This window comes from Carcharhinus amblyrhynchos, chromosome 7 (genome assembly GCF_965287045.1).
Source record: "Carcharhinus amblyrhynchos chromosome 7, sCarAmb.v2.hapA, whole genome shotgun sequence".
Classification (NCBI taxonomy): Eukaryota; Metazoa; Chordata; class Chondrichthyes; order Carcharhiniformes; family Carcharhinidae; genus Carcharhinus; species Carcharhinus amblyrhynchos.
The window spans coordinates 74,199,999-74,217,541 of NC_137330.1; the positions used below are offsets into that span (position 1 = coordinate 74,199,999).

At 44.7% G+C, this 17,543-nt stretch overlaps 2 protein-coding genes across 2 annotated transcripts in view; one reads left to right on the forward strand and one right to left on the reverse strand.

The window, feature by feature from the left end:
* The window catches only part of LOC145345502 (calcium homeostasis modulator protein 4-like), a 30,342-nt gene extending 26,093 nt beyond the window's left edge, over nt 1-4,249 (reverse strand). Inside the window, exons 1-2 of the mRNA XM_080193329.1 lie at nt 4,171-4,249; nt 56-140 (exon numbers count right to left, since the gene is read on the reverse strand). Coding sequence (XP_080049455.1) covers nt 56-60 — 5 coding nt within the window. The 5' untranslated portion in view covers nt 61-140; nt 4,171-4,249. The remainder of the gene's footprint in view (nt 1-55; nt 141-4,170) is intronic.
* A 273-nt stretch (nt 4,250-4,522) lies between these two features.
* The window catches only part of rwdd1 (RWD domain containing 1), a 31,053-nt gene continuing 18,032 nt past the window's right edge, over nt 4,523-17,543 (forward strand). Inside the window, exons 1-2 of the mRNA XM_080192591.1 lie at nt 4,523-4,675; nt 14,780-14,845. Coding sequence (XP_080048717.1) covers nt 4,603-4,675; nt 14,780-14,845 — 139 coding nt within the window. The 5' untranslated portion in view covers nt 4,523-4,602. The remainder of the gene's footprint in view (nt 4,676-14,779; nt 14,846-17,543) is intronic.

The window sequence follows — 17,543 nt, forward strand, 5'->3', positions numbered from 1 at the left end:
GGGGGAAGGCATGTCAGTCATGCCCAGTGTAGTGTGTGCAGTGTGTGGTCATCACCTCATGCACAGCAATCTGGTGTGGGGGTTTCTGGCACAGTGCTCAGCCACAGATGGTTGTCACAGTCAGGGGAGGCATCTACAGCCTGTAAGTAGAGAACAGATAGTATAAAGAATTTTCTCCTGAATTCCCTATTGTTTTTATTAAGAACAATCTTATACTTAGTGTTAGCTTAGTTTTGTTCCCCACTTAAATAAAACATATTTCCACATTTACCCTCAGACCTTTATCAAGTCACTGCTCCCAAGCCTCTTTTCTTCGGAAATGTTAAACCTTTTCTGATGTGTTTAACCTCCCAGATCTGGATACTGAGGTACTCTATATCCCTCTTCACTGATGCTGCCAGATCTTCAGACGTTTATTTCCAGCCTTTTCTGTTTTAATTTCTTCAATAAACCCCAAGTGAGTTGATGGTCCAGGAGGATGTCAGTGTAATGCTTTGCAGAGATGCAAATCTCATATCAAGCCCACCCCAACCTAGCCCATTAGGGGTTGCTGTTTTTATAAGGATGGTCCATGCAGTGTTTTATGTGGAATAAGATTCATTTGTTGTAATAAATCTTTTTAGCATCTTGTATAATGAGACTGTCTCATAATGCCAACTGTTACTTTGGTCTATTAGCCACTATTGCAGACACAAATCTGTGGACTAATCCACAAATGGATCTGGATTTTCTACTTCATCTTACGTGGCAGCATGGTGGCATAGTGGTGAGCACTGCTGCTTCCCAGCACCAGGGACCCAGGTTTGATTCCTGGCTTGGGTCACTGAGCGTGCGGAATCTGCATATTCTCCCTGTGTCTTAGTGAGTTTCCTTCCACAGTTAGAAAGTTATGCTGGTTAGAGGTGCATTGGCTATGCTAAATTCTCCCTCAGTGTAGCTGAACAGGTGCGGGGAGGAAAGTACAGAAGTGATGTTAGGGGTAAGTTTTTCACTCGGAGGGTGGTGAGTGAGTGGAATCGTCTGCCATCAGTGGTGGTGGAGGCCAACTCGCTGGGGTCTTTTAAAAGACTTCTGGATGAGTATATGGGGTTTTATGGGATTGGGGGTTATAGATAGGTGTTGATGTGATCGGCGCAACTCGTGGGCCGAAGGGCCTGTTTGTGCTGTAGTGTTCTATGTTCTATGTTCTAATATGATGACTCAGGGATTTTCACAGTACCTTCATTGCAGTGTTAATATAAGCCTACATGTAACAGTAATAAATAAACTTTAATACAGTTGTCTGTGCAGGTGCACTGGCCTGCGCATACGGGATAGTAATGATATCATCTTGCTTCCCGGGAAGTGTGTTCGTATCCATGGGGAATGTTGGACAATAGTTGCAGAATTCCCCCCTACCCACAGTGTAAAAGGAAAGAATAAAAAAGTTAAAAGCAAATAATTGTGGATGCGGGAATCTGAAACAAAAACAGAAAATGCTGGAAAATCTCAGCAGGTCTGACAGTATCTGTGGAGAATAGAGCAAATGTGGATGATCCTTCGTCAGAGCTGAGAATAAAAAAGCTCTGCAGACAAGGATTAAGAAGTCGATAAATAAATTGTAAACAGAAATGGAATCCACAGACAGAGTGTATCTGCAGTTTTACCGTATCCTTGGTGGAGGCTAAGATGAACAGAGACACAGTGGAATAAAATACTCAGATAAAAACAAATTACTGTGGATGCTGGAATCTGAAACAGAAAATGCTGGTACATCTCAGCAGATCTGACAGCATTTATGGGGAGAGAATTGAGCAAATGTTTCAGATCTGGATGACCGTTGGCCAGCTCTGACTCGAAACTTTGGCTCCATTCTCTCTCACAACACCAGGTTAAAGTCCAACAGGTTTATTTGGTAGCACAAACCAGAAGCTTTCAGAGCGCTGCTCCTTCATCAGGACAGTTGGAGTTCTGTTCACAAACAGGGCATATAAAGACTCAAACTCAATTTATTGTTGGCAATACACATCTGGTTAACTTGTGCTTAATGCTCTCTCCACTCACACTGTCTGTACCTTTAAGACTTGATTACCTGAAAAGACTCACATTCCAATCATTACTTTGTAAATTGAGTTTGTGTCTTTATATGCCGTTTGTGCTCGACAGACTGGAGGGGCTGATTGTGGACAAGTCCCCAGGACCGGATGGAATGCATCCGAGGGTCCTGAAAGAAATGGCGGAGGTGATAGTGGATGCCTTGGTGGTTATTTTCCAGACGTCGCTGGATTCCGGGGAAGTGCCGGAAGATTGGAAAACGGCTAATGTTACGCTGTTGTTTAAGAAGGGTGCCAGGCAAAAGGCGGGGAATTATAGGCCAGTTAGTTTAACGTCTGTTGTAGGTAAAATGTTAGAATCCGTCATCAAGGAGGAAATAGCGAGGCATCTTGAGGGGAACTGCTTGATAGAGCAGACGCAGCACGGTTTTGTTAAAGGGAAGTCGTGTCTGACAAATTTACTGGACTTCTATGAGGATGTGTCTAGGGCGGTGGATAGAGGAGAGCCGGTGGATGTGGTTGTTCTTGATTTTCAGAAGGCATTTGACAAGGTATCTCACAAGAGGTTATTGCAGAAGGTCAGGGGGCATGGAGTTGGGGGTAGGGTGTTAGCATGGATAGAGGATGGTTGTCAAATAGGAGGCAGAGAGTGGGGGTCAATGGGTGCTATTCAGATTGGCGGATGGTGACTAGTGGAGTGCCCCAGGGGTCGGTGCTGGGGCCTCAGCTATTTACCATTTATATAGATGATCTGGAGAAGGGAACCGAGTGTAGGGTGTCGAAATTTGCTGATGACACCAAAATTGGTGGAAAGGCAAATTGTGCGGAGGGTGGGGTGAGGCTACAAAAGGATCTAGATAGGCTGGGCGAATGGGCCAGGAAATGGCAAATGGAATTTAATGTTGGCAAGTGCGAGGTGGTCCACTTTGGTAGGAAGAATGGTAGGAAGGATTATTACTTACGTGGAGAAAAACTGCAGCAGGCGACGGTGCAGAGGGACCTCGGGGTCCTTGTGCATGAGTCGCAAAAACCCAGCTTGCAGGTGGTCAGGAAGGCGAATGGGATGCTGGCCTTTATCGCGAGGGGGATTGAATATAAAAGTAGGGAGGTCTTGCTGCGGCTGTATAGGGCATTGGTGAGGCCGCAGCTGGAGTACTGTGTGCAGTTTTGGGCGCAAGGATATTTCGGCCTTGGAGGGAGTGCAGAGGAGGTTTACTAGGCTGATGCCAGAGTTGAGGGGGTTGAGCTATGAGGAGAGGCTGAATAAATTAGGCTTGTACTCGTTAGAGTTTAGAAGAATGAGGGGAGATCTCATTGAGACGTATAAGATGATGAATGGGATGGATAGGATAGAGGTGGAGAGACTCTTCCCGCTCAGAAAGGATACTAGGACTAGGGGGCACAGCCTCAAGATAAAGGGGGGGTGGTTTAGAACGGAGTTGAGGAGGAACTTCTTCACTCAAAGGGTGGTGAATCTCTGGAATTCTCTGCCCATTGAAGTGGTGGAAGCTACCTCGCTAAATATTTTTAAGACGCGGGTTGATGGGTTTTTGATAAGAGAGGGGATTAAGGGTTATGGGGAGAGGGCGGGAATGTGGAACTGAGCCACGACAGATCAGCCATGATCTTATTGAATGGCGGGGCAGGCTCGAAGGGCTAGATGGCCTACTCCTGCTCCTATTTCTTATGTTCTTATGAACAGATCTCCCATTCACTTGATGAAGGAACAGCACTCTGAAAGCTAATGGTTTGTGCTACCAAATAAAGTAAAAAGTCTGACAACACCAGGTTTTAGTCCAACCTATTTATTTGATAATATACTCACAAGCTTTCGGGGTTAGCCCCTTCGTCAGGTGAATGGAGAGTTCTGGCCTCATTAGCAAATAAATAGGTTGGACGAAAACCTGGTGTTGTCAGACTTTTTACTGTGTTTACGCCAGTCCAACGCCGGCATACCCACATCATGACTACCAAATAAACCCATTGGACTTTAACCTGGTGTTGTGAGATTTCTTACTGTGTTTACCCCAGTCCAACGCCAGCATCTCCACATCATGTTTATTCTCCCTCCACAGATGCTGCCAGACCCGCTGAGATTTTCCAGCATTTTCTGTTTTGGTACATAACACACTCATACCGTTAAGTTGGGACATTTTTTTCGGTGTAGAGGATTTCAAAGCTTTGCTCCCTCTGTCAGCACCGAGACAGTTCAGCACCTGCTCAGCTCTGATCATGACCGCCGATGGCATTGCTCTCAAATACCTCACTGAAACAGACCAACTGCGCATGCTCGGCGTTGGCCTAACGACGAATCGCTGTCAAGAAATGCCCTCCCTTCCCTCTCAGTCCTCCGAGTTCCTATATCGCTCGGCTTGGAGGACCCCGGCATGATCCACGCCATATTTGATGCAGTCAGTACTGCGGCCCGACGGCAGCTTCCGGCCTTCTACGCCTGCGTAAACTGGACGAGCGGAGTACTGCGCGTGCACGAGGCCTATTGCGCGTGTGCGAAACCGGTTCTGGCTCGGTGCCCCGGGTTTCTCTCAATGGAGTTTTTCAGCCGCTCAACATGACCGATTACACCGAGGAGCAGCGCAACGAGCTGGAGGCGCTGGAATCCATTTACCCGGACTCGTTCACAGGTGAGGGGGGCCTCCGTCCGGGATGAGTGGGAAGCAGTGCCTGACTTCAACCCGGACTAGTCTCCAGTGGCAGCTCCGAGGCCTAATCTGGACATGTGAGGATGGGCAGGAGCTGCAGGTGTGGCAGGCTAGCAGCAGATCTAATCTCAGCCTGCAACCAAAGAGTGGGATGAATATTCTTGATAAGTGACACTTTTAACTCAGTGTCTTCTCAAAGCATCATGAAGCTTCTCGGGAGTGAAGGAATTCATGATCCTTGGTGCTCTTTATTTTGGGAACAACTATATTGAATTGTAGAACTCAAAAGACTCGCACAGTAATGTGTAAATTCTGTTTTGTGAATGTACATGAAGCTTTACAGCTCAGAACGAGGTCCTTCGGTCCATCGTGTCTGCTGACTATCAAACACTTCCCTGTTCTAATCCCATTTTCCAGCATCTGGACGTAAGCTATGTGTCGTAGAATCCCTGCAGTGCAGGAGGAGGTCATTCTGTCCATTGAGTCAGCACTGAGTCTGACAAAGCATCTTACCCATGATAACCCCAACCCCATATGTTTACCCCACTAACCTACACTTTGGGACACTAAAGGTCAATTTATCAGGACCAATTCAACCAATTTGCTCATGTTTAGACAGTGGGAGATTCCCGGAGGAACCACGGGGAGAACGTGAAAACCCCACACTCCAATGCTAACTACTGTGCCACAATGCTCATGTGTGCAATGGCATTTCAAGTGCTCATCTAAAGATTTCTTAAATGTTGTGAGTGTCAAAGAACAATACAGCACAGGAACAGGCCCTGTGGCCCTCCAAGCCTGCACCGCTCATGCGCCCAACTAGACCATTCATTTGTATTCCTCCATTCCCAGTCTGTTCATGTCCCTATCTAGATAAGTGTTAAACAATCCCAGCGTGTCTACCTCAACCGCCTTGCTTGGCAGTGCATTCCAGACCCCCACCACTCTCTGTGTAAAATCCGTCCCCCTGACATCTGTGTTGAACCTTGCCCTCCTCCTCCTCCTCCTCCTCCTCACCTTGAGCTTGTGACCTCTCATGTTCGTCACCTCCGGCCTGGGAAAAAGCTTCCCGCTGTTCGCCCTATTTGTGCCCTTCATAATTTTATACACCTCTATTTGGTCGCCCCGCATCCTCTGTCTTTCCAGGGAGGACAATCCCAGTTTACCCAATCTCTCCTCATAGCTAAGACCCTTCATACCAGGCAACATCCTGGTAAACCTTTTCTGTACTCTCTCCAAAGCCTCCATGTCCTTCTGGTAGTGTGGCGACCAGAACAGGATGCAGTATTCCAAATGTGGCCTAATCAATGTTCTATATAGCTGCAAGTGGTGGAGGCTGCCTCGCTAAATATTTTTAAGACGCGGGTTGATGGGTTTTTGATAAGAGAGGGGATTAAGGGTTATGGGGAGAGGGCGGGAAAGTGGAACTGAGCAGCGACAGATCAGCCATGATCTTATTGAATGGCGGGGCAGGCTCGAAGGGTTAGATGGCTCACTTCTGCTCCTATTTCTTATGTTCTTATGTTCAATATCATATGCCAACTTTTATGCTCTATGCCCTGTCCAATAAAGGCAAGCATGCCATATGCCTTCTTCACCACCCTCTCCACCTGTGCTGCCACCTTTCAGGATCTGTGGACTTGCACACCCAGGTCTGTCTGTGTGTCTATACGCCTGATGGTTCTGCCATTTATTGTGTAGCTCCCCCCTACATTAGATCTACCGAAATGCGTCACTTCACATTTATCTGGATTAAATTCCATCTGCCATTTCTCCGTCCAGTTTTCCAGCCTGTCTATATCATGCTGTATTCTCTGACAATGTTCATCACTATCCACAACTCCAGCAATCTTTGTGTCATCTGCAAACTTACTCATCACACCAGCTACATCATCTTCCAGATTATTTATATATTATCACAAACAGCAGAGGTCCCAGTACAGACCCCTGCGGAACACCAATAGTCCCAGATCTCCAACCGGAAAAAGACCCCTCCACTGCTACCCTCTGTGTTCTATGGCCAAGCCAGTTCTCTACCCATCTAGCTAGCTCACTTTTAATCCCATGAGATTTAACCTTTTGCACCAGCCTGCCATGAGGGACCTTGTCAAACACTTACTGAAATAAGTGTCCTGCCTCTGCCACCCTTTCTGGCAGACGGTTCCAAAGTCCCACCACCCTTTGAGTGAAAAGAATTTTTCTCAAATCCATTCTAAATCTCCTGCCTCTGACCTTAAATGTATGCCCTTTGGCTATTAACCCCATTACTAAGGGAAAGGTTTCTTCCTATGTATGTTCTGTTTTTCATTATTTTGTACAACTCAGTACCCAACCCACCCACCCACCACCAAAACAGTTCCAGTCTAATCAGTTTCTTATTAGAGCTGAAATGCTCCAGCCCAAGCAACATCCTGGTGAATCTTGTCTGTGTCTTCTCTAGTGCAATCACATCCTTCCTACGGTATGGTGACCAGAACTGCACAAACTATTCTAGCTGTGGCCTAGCTAGCAATTTATACAGATCCAATATATTCTTCCTGCTGTTACATTCTATGCTTCGGCTAATAAATGTAAGTATCCCATATTCCTTTTTAACCACCTTATCTACCTGTCCTACTGCCTTCAGGTATCTTTGGACATGCACCTTAAGTTCCCTCTGGTCCTCTGTGCTTCTGAGCATCCTGTCATTCATTGTGCATTCCCTTGTCTTGTTTGGTTCCCCCAAAATGCGTCACCTCATGGTTTTCAGAGTTAAATTCCATTTTCCGCTGTTCTGCCCATCTAACCAGGCTGCTAATATCATACCGTATTCTAAGGCTTTCCTCCTTGCTGTTTACCACATCACCAATTTTCAACTTACTGATCATACTCCTATGTTCATACTAGATCTTTAATGTACACTACAAACAACAAGGGACCCAGCATCGATCCCACCAAACACCACTGAACACAGGTTTCCAGTCACACTCACAATCTTTAACCATCACCCTCTACCTCCTGCTACTATGCTAATTTTGGGTCCAATGTGCTCTGATCTTCTTGATCAGTTTTCCATGAGGAATCTTGTCAAAAGGTTTAGGCAAGGCATGTGGAATGTTGAAGCAGTTAATAAATCATTATGGAATGTTCTGGTGCACACAAGAAAATGTGTGGGTAGAGTAAAGCTCCGAGGTAAAAAGAAATGTAAAGCAGGAACATCTCATTAAACATTCGGATGTTCTGCTCTTCTCTCATTGGTCTTTGCCTCTGCCTTTTCTCATTCTAGATCAGGATCTGCTCTGGTCTGCCTGTACTTAATCACCTACATGAGGGGCATCGGCATTTCTCTCTGTTAGATGCAAGTAGTTATAGCTTGATGTGAAACCATTCTGCACCAAGCATGGCTGACCAGGAGTCCCCCCTGCTGTTAACTATCATGGGCATGTTGGAAGAATTAGCATGTTTACTATCAACCTGTTTGGCCATGTCACAAATACTTCTTCCCTGACTAAAGAAGTCCTTCAATAGCACTTGAACCCAGAGGTTCTAGTTCAGAAGAAGGAATATTACCTACCGAGCCACAAGACCTCTATCCGTTCTTGAATTTGCTTCTAATACTGCCTATTGCTAAGTTTGTTCTGGTGTCCCTTTGCATCCTGGCAGCTACTTTATTCACTCTTGTTATTCGCTCACTAAATCTTCCTTCCGCATTCTGTTTTGCCTGAGAAGCATCATTCAAAATCAATTTAAAATAATTTCTCGCGTTCAGCACCTTCATCTATCTGAGCTTATTGCAAAGGCTATCTGTTGTTGCCTGCTAGTGGTGCTATTGAGCTATTAAATCTGCAGCATTGGATATGCTTTGGTTGCTCTATTAGGAATTCAAGTTGTCAGCAGAATGAACAATGTATGATTGTCATTTGGGAGAGGGTATAAAACTCATCTGCTTCAGTAACTGGACTGAGACTTCAAATAAATTTGAATGAATTGACTGCGTAGATTTTAAGTTTTGCAGTCGACTCTTGTCCCCTCTGCTCTCATTTGTACAAAGCAGTTTTCTCAAATATATAAACAAATGTTTTAGAAAATTATCTTTGCTTGGCTTTCTAGACCATATTTCAAAAGGAGATCTGCAGTGTTTTTCTAATTTAAAGTCCTGCATATAATGCAGACATCATGGAAAACATTCCTGTCATTGATCATCTTCATTTAAATTCAATAGAATCCCCATTTCTTGTTCTTGTCTCAGATGAATTCTCTGCACATGTCTCACTCCAGCTTTGATCCCCCCAGCTCCTGAGTTGCATCTTGGCAGTGGAAGTGGTGCAATTCTTAACAGCGCTACCCATCTTGCACTTGGGTTTCTTTTTTCAAGTGTTTACTGTATATTTGATATCTTTATTTATTCAATTGAATTTCTAATGTTTACATCCAGGAGTGGAATCTATTGTATTTGCTGCTCCCAATGTGGTGTCCTCTATATTAGAGAGACCAAGCAAAGGTGATCGCTTTGCTGAGCACCTTCCGTCTGTGTGCAATCAGAACCCTAATATTCCCATCACTTGCCATTTTAACACACGATCCTGCTCCCATGCCCACATTTCTGTCTTTGACCTGCTGCAATATCCTCATGTCTTTCTTCACTTTTTCCCTCTATTCCCCCTTTCCTTATCTTTCATAGAACATAGAACATTACAGCGCAGAACAGGCCCTTCGGCCCACGATGTTGCGCCGACCAGTTAAAAAAAAAACAACAACAATGACCCACTACCCTAAACCAATCCCTTTTCGTCCATAAACCTATCCACAGACCTCTTAAACGCCCCCAAACTAGGCGCATTTACAACTGCAGCAGGCAGGGCATTCCAATCCCTCACCACCCTCTGGGTAAAGAACCTACCCCTGACATCTGTCCTATAACTACCCCCCCTCAGTTTAAAGCCATGCCCCCTCGTGCTAGATTTTTCCATCAGAGGAAAAAGGCTATCACTATCCACCCTATCTAAACCTCTAATCATCTTATATGTTTCAATAAGATCCCCTCTTAGCCGCCTTCTTTCCAGTGAAAACAACCCCAAATCCCTCAGCCTCTCCTCATAGGATCTCCCCTCCATACCAGGCAACATCCTGGTAAACCTCCTCTGCACCCTCTCCAAAGCCTCCACATCCTTCCTGTAATGTGGGGACCAGAACTGCACACAATACTCCAAGTGCGGCCGCACCAGAGTTGTGTACAGTTGCAACATAACGCTACGACTCCTAAATTCAATCCCCCTACCAATAAACGCCAAGACACCGTATGCCTTCTTAACAACCTTATCTACTTGATTCCCAACTTTCAGGGATCTATGTACACATACACCTAGATCCCTCTGCTCCTCCACACTATTCAAAGTCTTCCCATTAGCCCTATACTCAACACATCTGTTATTCCTACCAAAGTGAATTACCTCACATTTCTCTGCATTAAACTCCATCCGCCACCTCTCGGCCCAGCTCTGCAACCTGTCTAAGTCTTCCTGCAAACTATGACACCCTTCCTCACTATCTACCACACCTCCGACTTTGGTGTCATCAGCAAATTTACTGATCCACCCAACTATACCCTCATCCAGATCATTAATAAAAATCACAAACAGCAGTGGCCCCAACACAGATCCCTGAGGCACACCACTTGTAACCGAACTCCATGATGAATATTTACCGTCAACCACTACCCTCTGTCTCCTATCCGCTAGCCAATTCCTAATCCAGTTCCCTAGATCACCCCCAATCCCATACATCTGCATTTTGTGCATAAGCCTACCATGGTGAACCTTATCAAACGCCTTACTAAAATCCATATACACCACGTCCACTGCCTTACCCCCATCCACCTCTTTGGTCACTTTCTCAAAAAACTCAATAAGGTTAGTAAGGCACGACCTACCCGCCACAAAACCATGCTGACTATCTCCAATCAACTCATTACTCTCCAAATAACTATAAATCCTATCCCTAATAATTTTTTCCAAAACCTTGCCCACCACAGAAGTGAGACTCACCGGTCTATAATTCCCGGGGAAGTCTCTGTTCCCCTTCTTAAACAATGGGACAACATTCGCTAACCTCCAATCATCTGGTACTATACCAGAGGCCAACGACGACCTGAAGATCAGAGCCAGAGGCTCTGCAATCACTTCTCTTGCCTCCCAGAGAATCCTGGGGTAAATCCCATCCGGACCAGGGGACTTATCTATTTTCAGACCCTCCAGAATATCCAGCACATCCTCCTTATCAACTGTAACACTGTCAATTCTACTCCCCTGCAACCCAGTTTCCTCCCTCTTTGCTTCCCCCTTCCCCATTTTTCTAAATTTTACCTCTTTCCCATCCATATCTCCCACTCCCCACAGAAATTCATCTGTCACGGCTTACCCTTTGATTTCAGCTTCTCTGCCGTTTGGCCATTCATGCCCTTTATCCTCTCTATGGACTGCCATTAGCAGTCTTTCCCCTGTTTCTGTAGCTATAACTCATCTTTCATTCCCTCAACCTGCAGTATAAATATCTCCCACTTTCTATGCCTTTTAGCTTTGACAAAGGGTCACCTGGACTCGAAGTGGCACTCTTTTCTCTCCTTACATATGCTACCAGATCCGCTGAGATTTTCCAGCATTTTCTCTTTTGGTTTCAGATTCCAGCATCCACAGTAATTTGCTTAAATTCAGGAGTGGCCCTGAAAGGATCCTTCTCGCACTTTAATGGATCTTGTCAGCTCATTCCTGCTCTCCATAATGTTTGCATTGTGCAGCCTTGTCTGGATCCTTACAGATTCCTGTATTTCACATATAGTGAAAGCTTAGAACAATTTAAAATCAGGAAGTGAACTGATGAACAGAATGTCCACATTTTCCCAGGCTCCCTCCCTCTTTACAATGCTACTGTGGCTCCTTTTGCCTGCAGTGCCCCAAGATAGGGGTGGGTACGAAGAGCTGAGGGGATACATATCTTACGCCCGTTCCTTCTCACTCTAAATAAACCACTGCTCTTCTCACAAGTAGAAAGATCCTCTTACTTTATCTGATGCTTCCAGATAACCTTTCTCATGCTGCTGTCAGAGCTTGGCAACTTCCCCTTTCTAAACCCCCAATTACAATCTGACTCCAGGAATTATCCAGTCAAATCAATCCCAATTTTTGGCATCCCAGCTCACCCGTGATATGGCTTGTATTTCCCAACTTATTCCCAATGCTACCAAAGCAGAGGAACTCCAGTAACAGCTAGTTAACATCTATAACAGTCATCTGCTAACCCTGTCAATTTACTTTGCTATTATTTTCTTATGAGTACTGATTTTTGAACAGCGAGGATAATGAATTGTGAATTTCTTCTGTTCATAAATCATTTTACATTTACTCGTAGATGTAGGTGTCACTAGCAAGGCCCAAATTTGTTACCCAGCTTTAGTTGCACTGGCAGCTTTGGCTCAATTTGCCAAACTTGCCTGGTCAGTTAAGAGTCATCTACATGGTTGTGGAACTGGAGTCACCTATAGGATAGATTGGATTTGGACAGCAGTTTCTTTCCCTAAAGAACATTAATGAAGCAATTAACTTGTTACAACAAAGAAGGCCACATCTACTGATAACTTTTGCCTTCAAACTACCACAGTGGAATTTGCAGTCTCTGTTGCAGGTGGGACGGATGATGGTTGGAGGAACGGATGGGTGGGGTGCTTGGGTTGCCATGTACTATCATATGCTCCTTTCCCTGTCGACACGGGCCTCAGCTTGCTCTTGGCGATGAAACGCGAGGTGTTCATCCCCTTCTTGGATGCTTTTCATCCACTTTGGGTGGTCTGCACCAGGAATTCTCAAGTGTTGGCGGGGATGTTGTTCTTTTTCAAGAAGCCTTTGAAACATCTTCTCTGATCTCCCGGGGCTCGCTTGCTGTGTTGAAGCTCTAAGTGCGCTTGTTTCGATGTCTTGTGTCAGATGTGAGGCTGATGTGGCCTGACCAATGGAAATGATTGAGTTTGGTTAATGCTTTGATGCTGAGGATGTTGGCCCAATAAGCAAGAGCACTGACGTTGGTGCACCTATTCTACCAATGGATTTGTAGGATTTTGCAGAGGCAGCGCTGGTGATATTCCAAAGATGTGCAGGTTAGCTTGAATGGCTGTGCTAAGTTGACCAATAGTTTCAAGGGGATTTGCAATGGAAATCCATGGGGTAACAGGGTTAGGGCCTGAGTGGGATTGTTGTCGGTGCAGGCTCAATGGGCCAAATGACTTCCTTTTGCACTGTAGAGATTTTATGATTCTTCAGGGTTTTGAGGTGCCTGCTGTACATTGTCCATGTCTCTGAACCATATGGGAGGGCCAGTATCACTATTGCTCTGTAGAGTATGAGCTTAGTGCCTGGTCTGAGGTCCTGGCTTTCACTCTGTCTGTAAGGAGTCTGCACAATCTCTCTCTGTCTATGTGTGTTTCCACTGAATTCTCAGGTTTCCTCCCACAGTCTGAAAGATATGCAAGTTAGCTCATTGGCCATGCTGAATTCTCCCTCAGTGTTCCTGAACAGATGCCATTGTGTGCTGACTAGGGCATTTTCACAGTAATGTCATTGCAGTCTTAACATAAGCCTACTTGTGACACTAATAAATAAACTTTAAACTCACCTGTAGCTTCCAATGTTGGTGCTATTATGTGCTGAGGATTATAGTGCACTGGTTCTGGGCTAGGCCAAGCTGAAGGGTTGTAAGGTGTTCATTTACCCCACAAGTGGAATCTCTGAGATCAATCGGTTTGTTTTTGATGGCGACTCCTGTGGAGGTGATGATCTTGTTCTGGTTTACCTTTCCAGCAGGGGTATAACTGCCTTGCCCTTGCCTGTCTTGCTTAGGATGGCAATGTCAATATTGAAATACCCGGGTCACTGAGCAACAGGTATCCCATTCTGGTCTGTCACTGTTGGGGTTCAGGACCTGGAACATCAGGACCATCGGGTGCCTGCTGGGTCCTGATGTTCCAGGTCCTGAACTTCATTTTAAAGGATGGAAGATGCCTGTACGTGCGTTCTTTGAATGTGTGGTGGCTATTGCACACCAGCTACCACACTGTCTTGACAGTGCAAGCCCTTGGTCTATTGGCAAGGGTGTTCAAGATATTGAGACCTATAGACCTTTACACACAGTCCTACTGTCTTCCTTTCTCTGTCTCACAGAATCTCTCTGCCTGGGATTCATAAAGTGCAGTGACAGCCTCATGAAGGTGGCACTGGCCTGTGGCTTGGTTTGGAAAAATTTGATTCTGTTCGGCATGCAGCAGCCCAAACACTACTTTCTGGTGGGTTTGTCACTCTGTGTTTCCGCTCCTTAATCTGTCACTGCTCTGTGTTCCTACTTTTTGAAGCAACACTCTCTAAAGCAGTACTTTTTTTAAAAAATATTTACTCCAACAGTGAATACTAGATGCCTGGAAGTGACTAGTGGATATTTTCTCCCTGGCAACGTGTTAAAAATTTTAAAAGAAGAAAAATATCCTAAAATTCTTTTAAAAAAAATCATCATCCAATGTGGGGCTTGAAACCTGCGATTAAGATTTCCATTATTTACCAACTGACTGTGTAGGAATTCCCTGCATATGTTCAGCTTGTTCATATAAACAGAGCTCAAGAAGGTAAAGTGATATTGCGTCTGAAGACAGCTCCAGAAATGACCCCTTTTAAATATTTCAAAATCATTGCCACTCCTGTCAACTGAAAGGGCCTCTGGGATAGTTGTGCATTGTGCCAGCAGCTGCAATGTGGGCTGAGTATGAATGTGTAATGCCTGACAACTTTCTAGTTAATGGCAGCAGTTACACTATTGCCACCTTGTACAGTGTAACAGGCGATTTACTAAAGTACAGATTTAACCCCTGATTCTCTAGCCATTTGGAACTATTGTGAGAGTTGTAGTTTTATGCAAATTATTACTGATGAGGAAAACCAAAAGTAATAAGAGTGCTAATACTATATCATGGTGAAAAAGAAACTTGTTTGAATTGTGCTTTATTGGCTTATTAAAATATTTTACTTGAAGTTATATTGGTCTTGACTATTCTAATATTTAATTTTCTTCCAGTGGTGTTGGAAAATCCTACAAGTTTCACTATCACGGTAACATCTGACACTGGTGAAAATGAAGAAAGTAAGTGCATACATAAATCTGTTAAATATCTTGTATTTTGCCTGATTTTCTAAATATTGATGTTATAGCTGATTGGGAAGTGTAGCAAATCAAATTAAATGTACAAAATATCAAATAGACAACCAGGGTTGTTAATTGTGTTTCAGTTGATGACTCAGCTTCTTACATTGAGATTCATTTGATTTGAAATTGCCAGTCAAATCATTAAATAACTTTTAAACAAAAGGCTGAAAGGAATTTTAAATGATTTAGTGAAAGAGGATCACATGATTAAAGATCTGGAACAGTAACGTAGTTATTGGCAGAAAGTGAAAGTACTATAAATAGTCATGTCCTTTTTGTTAAATTAAGTTGGAATTTAGTGTATACAGTTTTCCCACTCTTAAAAGTGCACCATATTGGAAAAACAATACTTACTACATTTGCATATTATCTTTTCCAGAATACAACCAGCTTTATTCCCATTCAGAATATTTTGGGAAAAAAAATGTCTCAGCGTAATCGATCCTGAGGCCACCTAACTCTCTGCTGTGCATGTCCTAACTCTCACTAAGTCCTGTTCAGCCATCACCCACTATGTTTGCTAATCTACCAGGCTCCCAATTAAGCAATGACTCCCAATTAAGCAATGTTTCAATATTTAAATTCTTATCTTTGTTTTCAAATCTCTTCATGACTTCAGCCCTGCCTATCTCTGTAATTTCCAGCACCATAACCCTTGGGATATCTGTGTTCTTTTAATTCTGACTTCTTGGACATCCTAGGTTTTAAGTGCTCCGCCATTGACTCTCAAGTGCCAAAGATAATAATACTAAGTGTAAGGGAAGAAGATGGCCTAGTGGTATTATCACTAGATAATTAATCCAGAAACTCAGCTCATGTTCTGGGAACCTGGTTTCAAATCCTGCTACGGCAAATAGTGGCATTCAAGGTGAAAGTTTAAGTTTATTTATTTGTCACAAGTAAGGATTACATTAACACTGCAATGAAGTTACTATGAAATCCCCCTAGTTGCCACACTGCGGTATCTGTTCTGGTCAGTGCACCTAACCAACACATCTTTTAGAACATGGGATGAAACCGGAGCACCCAGAGGAAACTCACGCAGTCACGGGGAGAACTTGCAAACTCCACACAGATGGTGACCCAAACTCGGGAATTAACCCAGGTCCCTGGTGCTGTGAAGCAGCTGTGCTACCGTGCCATCCCATTTGAATTTGAATTCAATAAAAAAAATCTGGAATTAAAATTCTACTGATGACCATGAAACCATTGTCAATTCTTGGAAAAACCCATCTTGTTTACTAATGTCCTTTCGGGAAGGAAATCTGCCATCCTTACCTAGTCTTGTCTACATGTGACTCCAGTGCTGCAGCAATGTTGTTGACTTTAAACTGCCCTCTGAAATGGCCCAGCAAGCTACTTGGTTCAAGGGCATTTAGGAATGGGCAATAAGTGCTGGCCAGCCACTGATGTCCATGTCCTATGAATTAATTTAAAAAACCATGCCTTCATTCTAAGCTGTTGAATTCCTCCCCATATATATCTCTCTTTTCTCCTTTTAAGATGTGCTTCCTAAACCTACATAAGAACATAAGAAATAGGAGCAGGAGTAGGCCATCTAGCCCTTCGAGCCTGCCCCGCCATTCAATAAGATCATGGCTGATCTGTCGCTGCTCAGTTCCACTTTCCCGCCCTCTCCCCATAACCCTTAATCCCCTCTCTTATCAAAAACCCATCAACCCGTGTCTTAAAAATATTTAGCGAGGCAGCCTCCACCACTTCAACGGGCAGAGAATTCCAGAGATTCACCACCCTTTGAGTGAAGAAGTATCTCGGAATAAATTTCCGCTGAGCACCAAGAAAGATCTCCTTAAAGATCCTCCACTGCTCCTCAACAGACCCTCCCTCCAACGCGCTCCCCCAGTCCACATTCGCCAATTCTTCTCTCATCCTACCGTACTCCCCTCTATTCAAACAGAGGACGCGTGTCCGGGAACCCACTTTCTCCTCCTCCATCTGCACCAGAAACTCCACCATACAATGATCACTCTCCCCAAGAGGATCCTTCACCACAAGGTCCCTAATTCTACCTGCCTCATTACATAGCACCAGATCCAAGATAGCACTGTTCGAGGAAACTATCCCGGCAGCATTCCAAGAACTCTTCCTCGAGCCCCCCGCGTCCAACATGGGTCGACCAATCAATATGCAGATTGAAATCCCCCATAACTACGGCCGTCCCATTCCTGCACGCTGCACTTATTTGCGCGTTAACAGCCCGCCCCACCTCCAGATCATTATTCGAGGGCCTATATACGACACCCACCAGCGTCTTCCTCCCTTTGCTGTTCCTAATCTCCACCCACAACGATTCCACCCTCTGCTCCTTGGCTCCAATATCATCCCTTGCTACCACCGTGATGCTATCCTTAATCAGCAGAGCTACGCCCCCCCCCTTTTCCCTCCTGCCTATCCTTCCTAAACACTTGATAGCCCTGTACATTCAGCTCCCAGTCCCTGTCACCCTGCAGCCACGTCTCTGTAATGGCCACCAGATCATATCCATTTGTGTCGATCTGCGCCACCAGCTCATCCACTTTATTCCGAATGCTTCGTGCATTCAGATAAAGCGCTTTCATCCCAGCCTTCACCTGGACCCTATTTGCCGTAACGCCACCAACCATACTCACGCCCC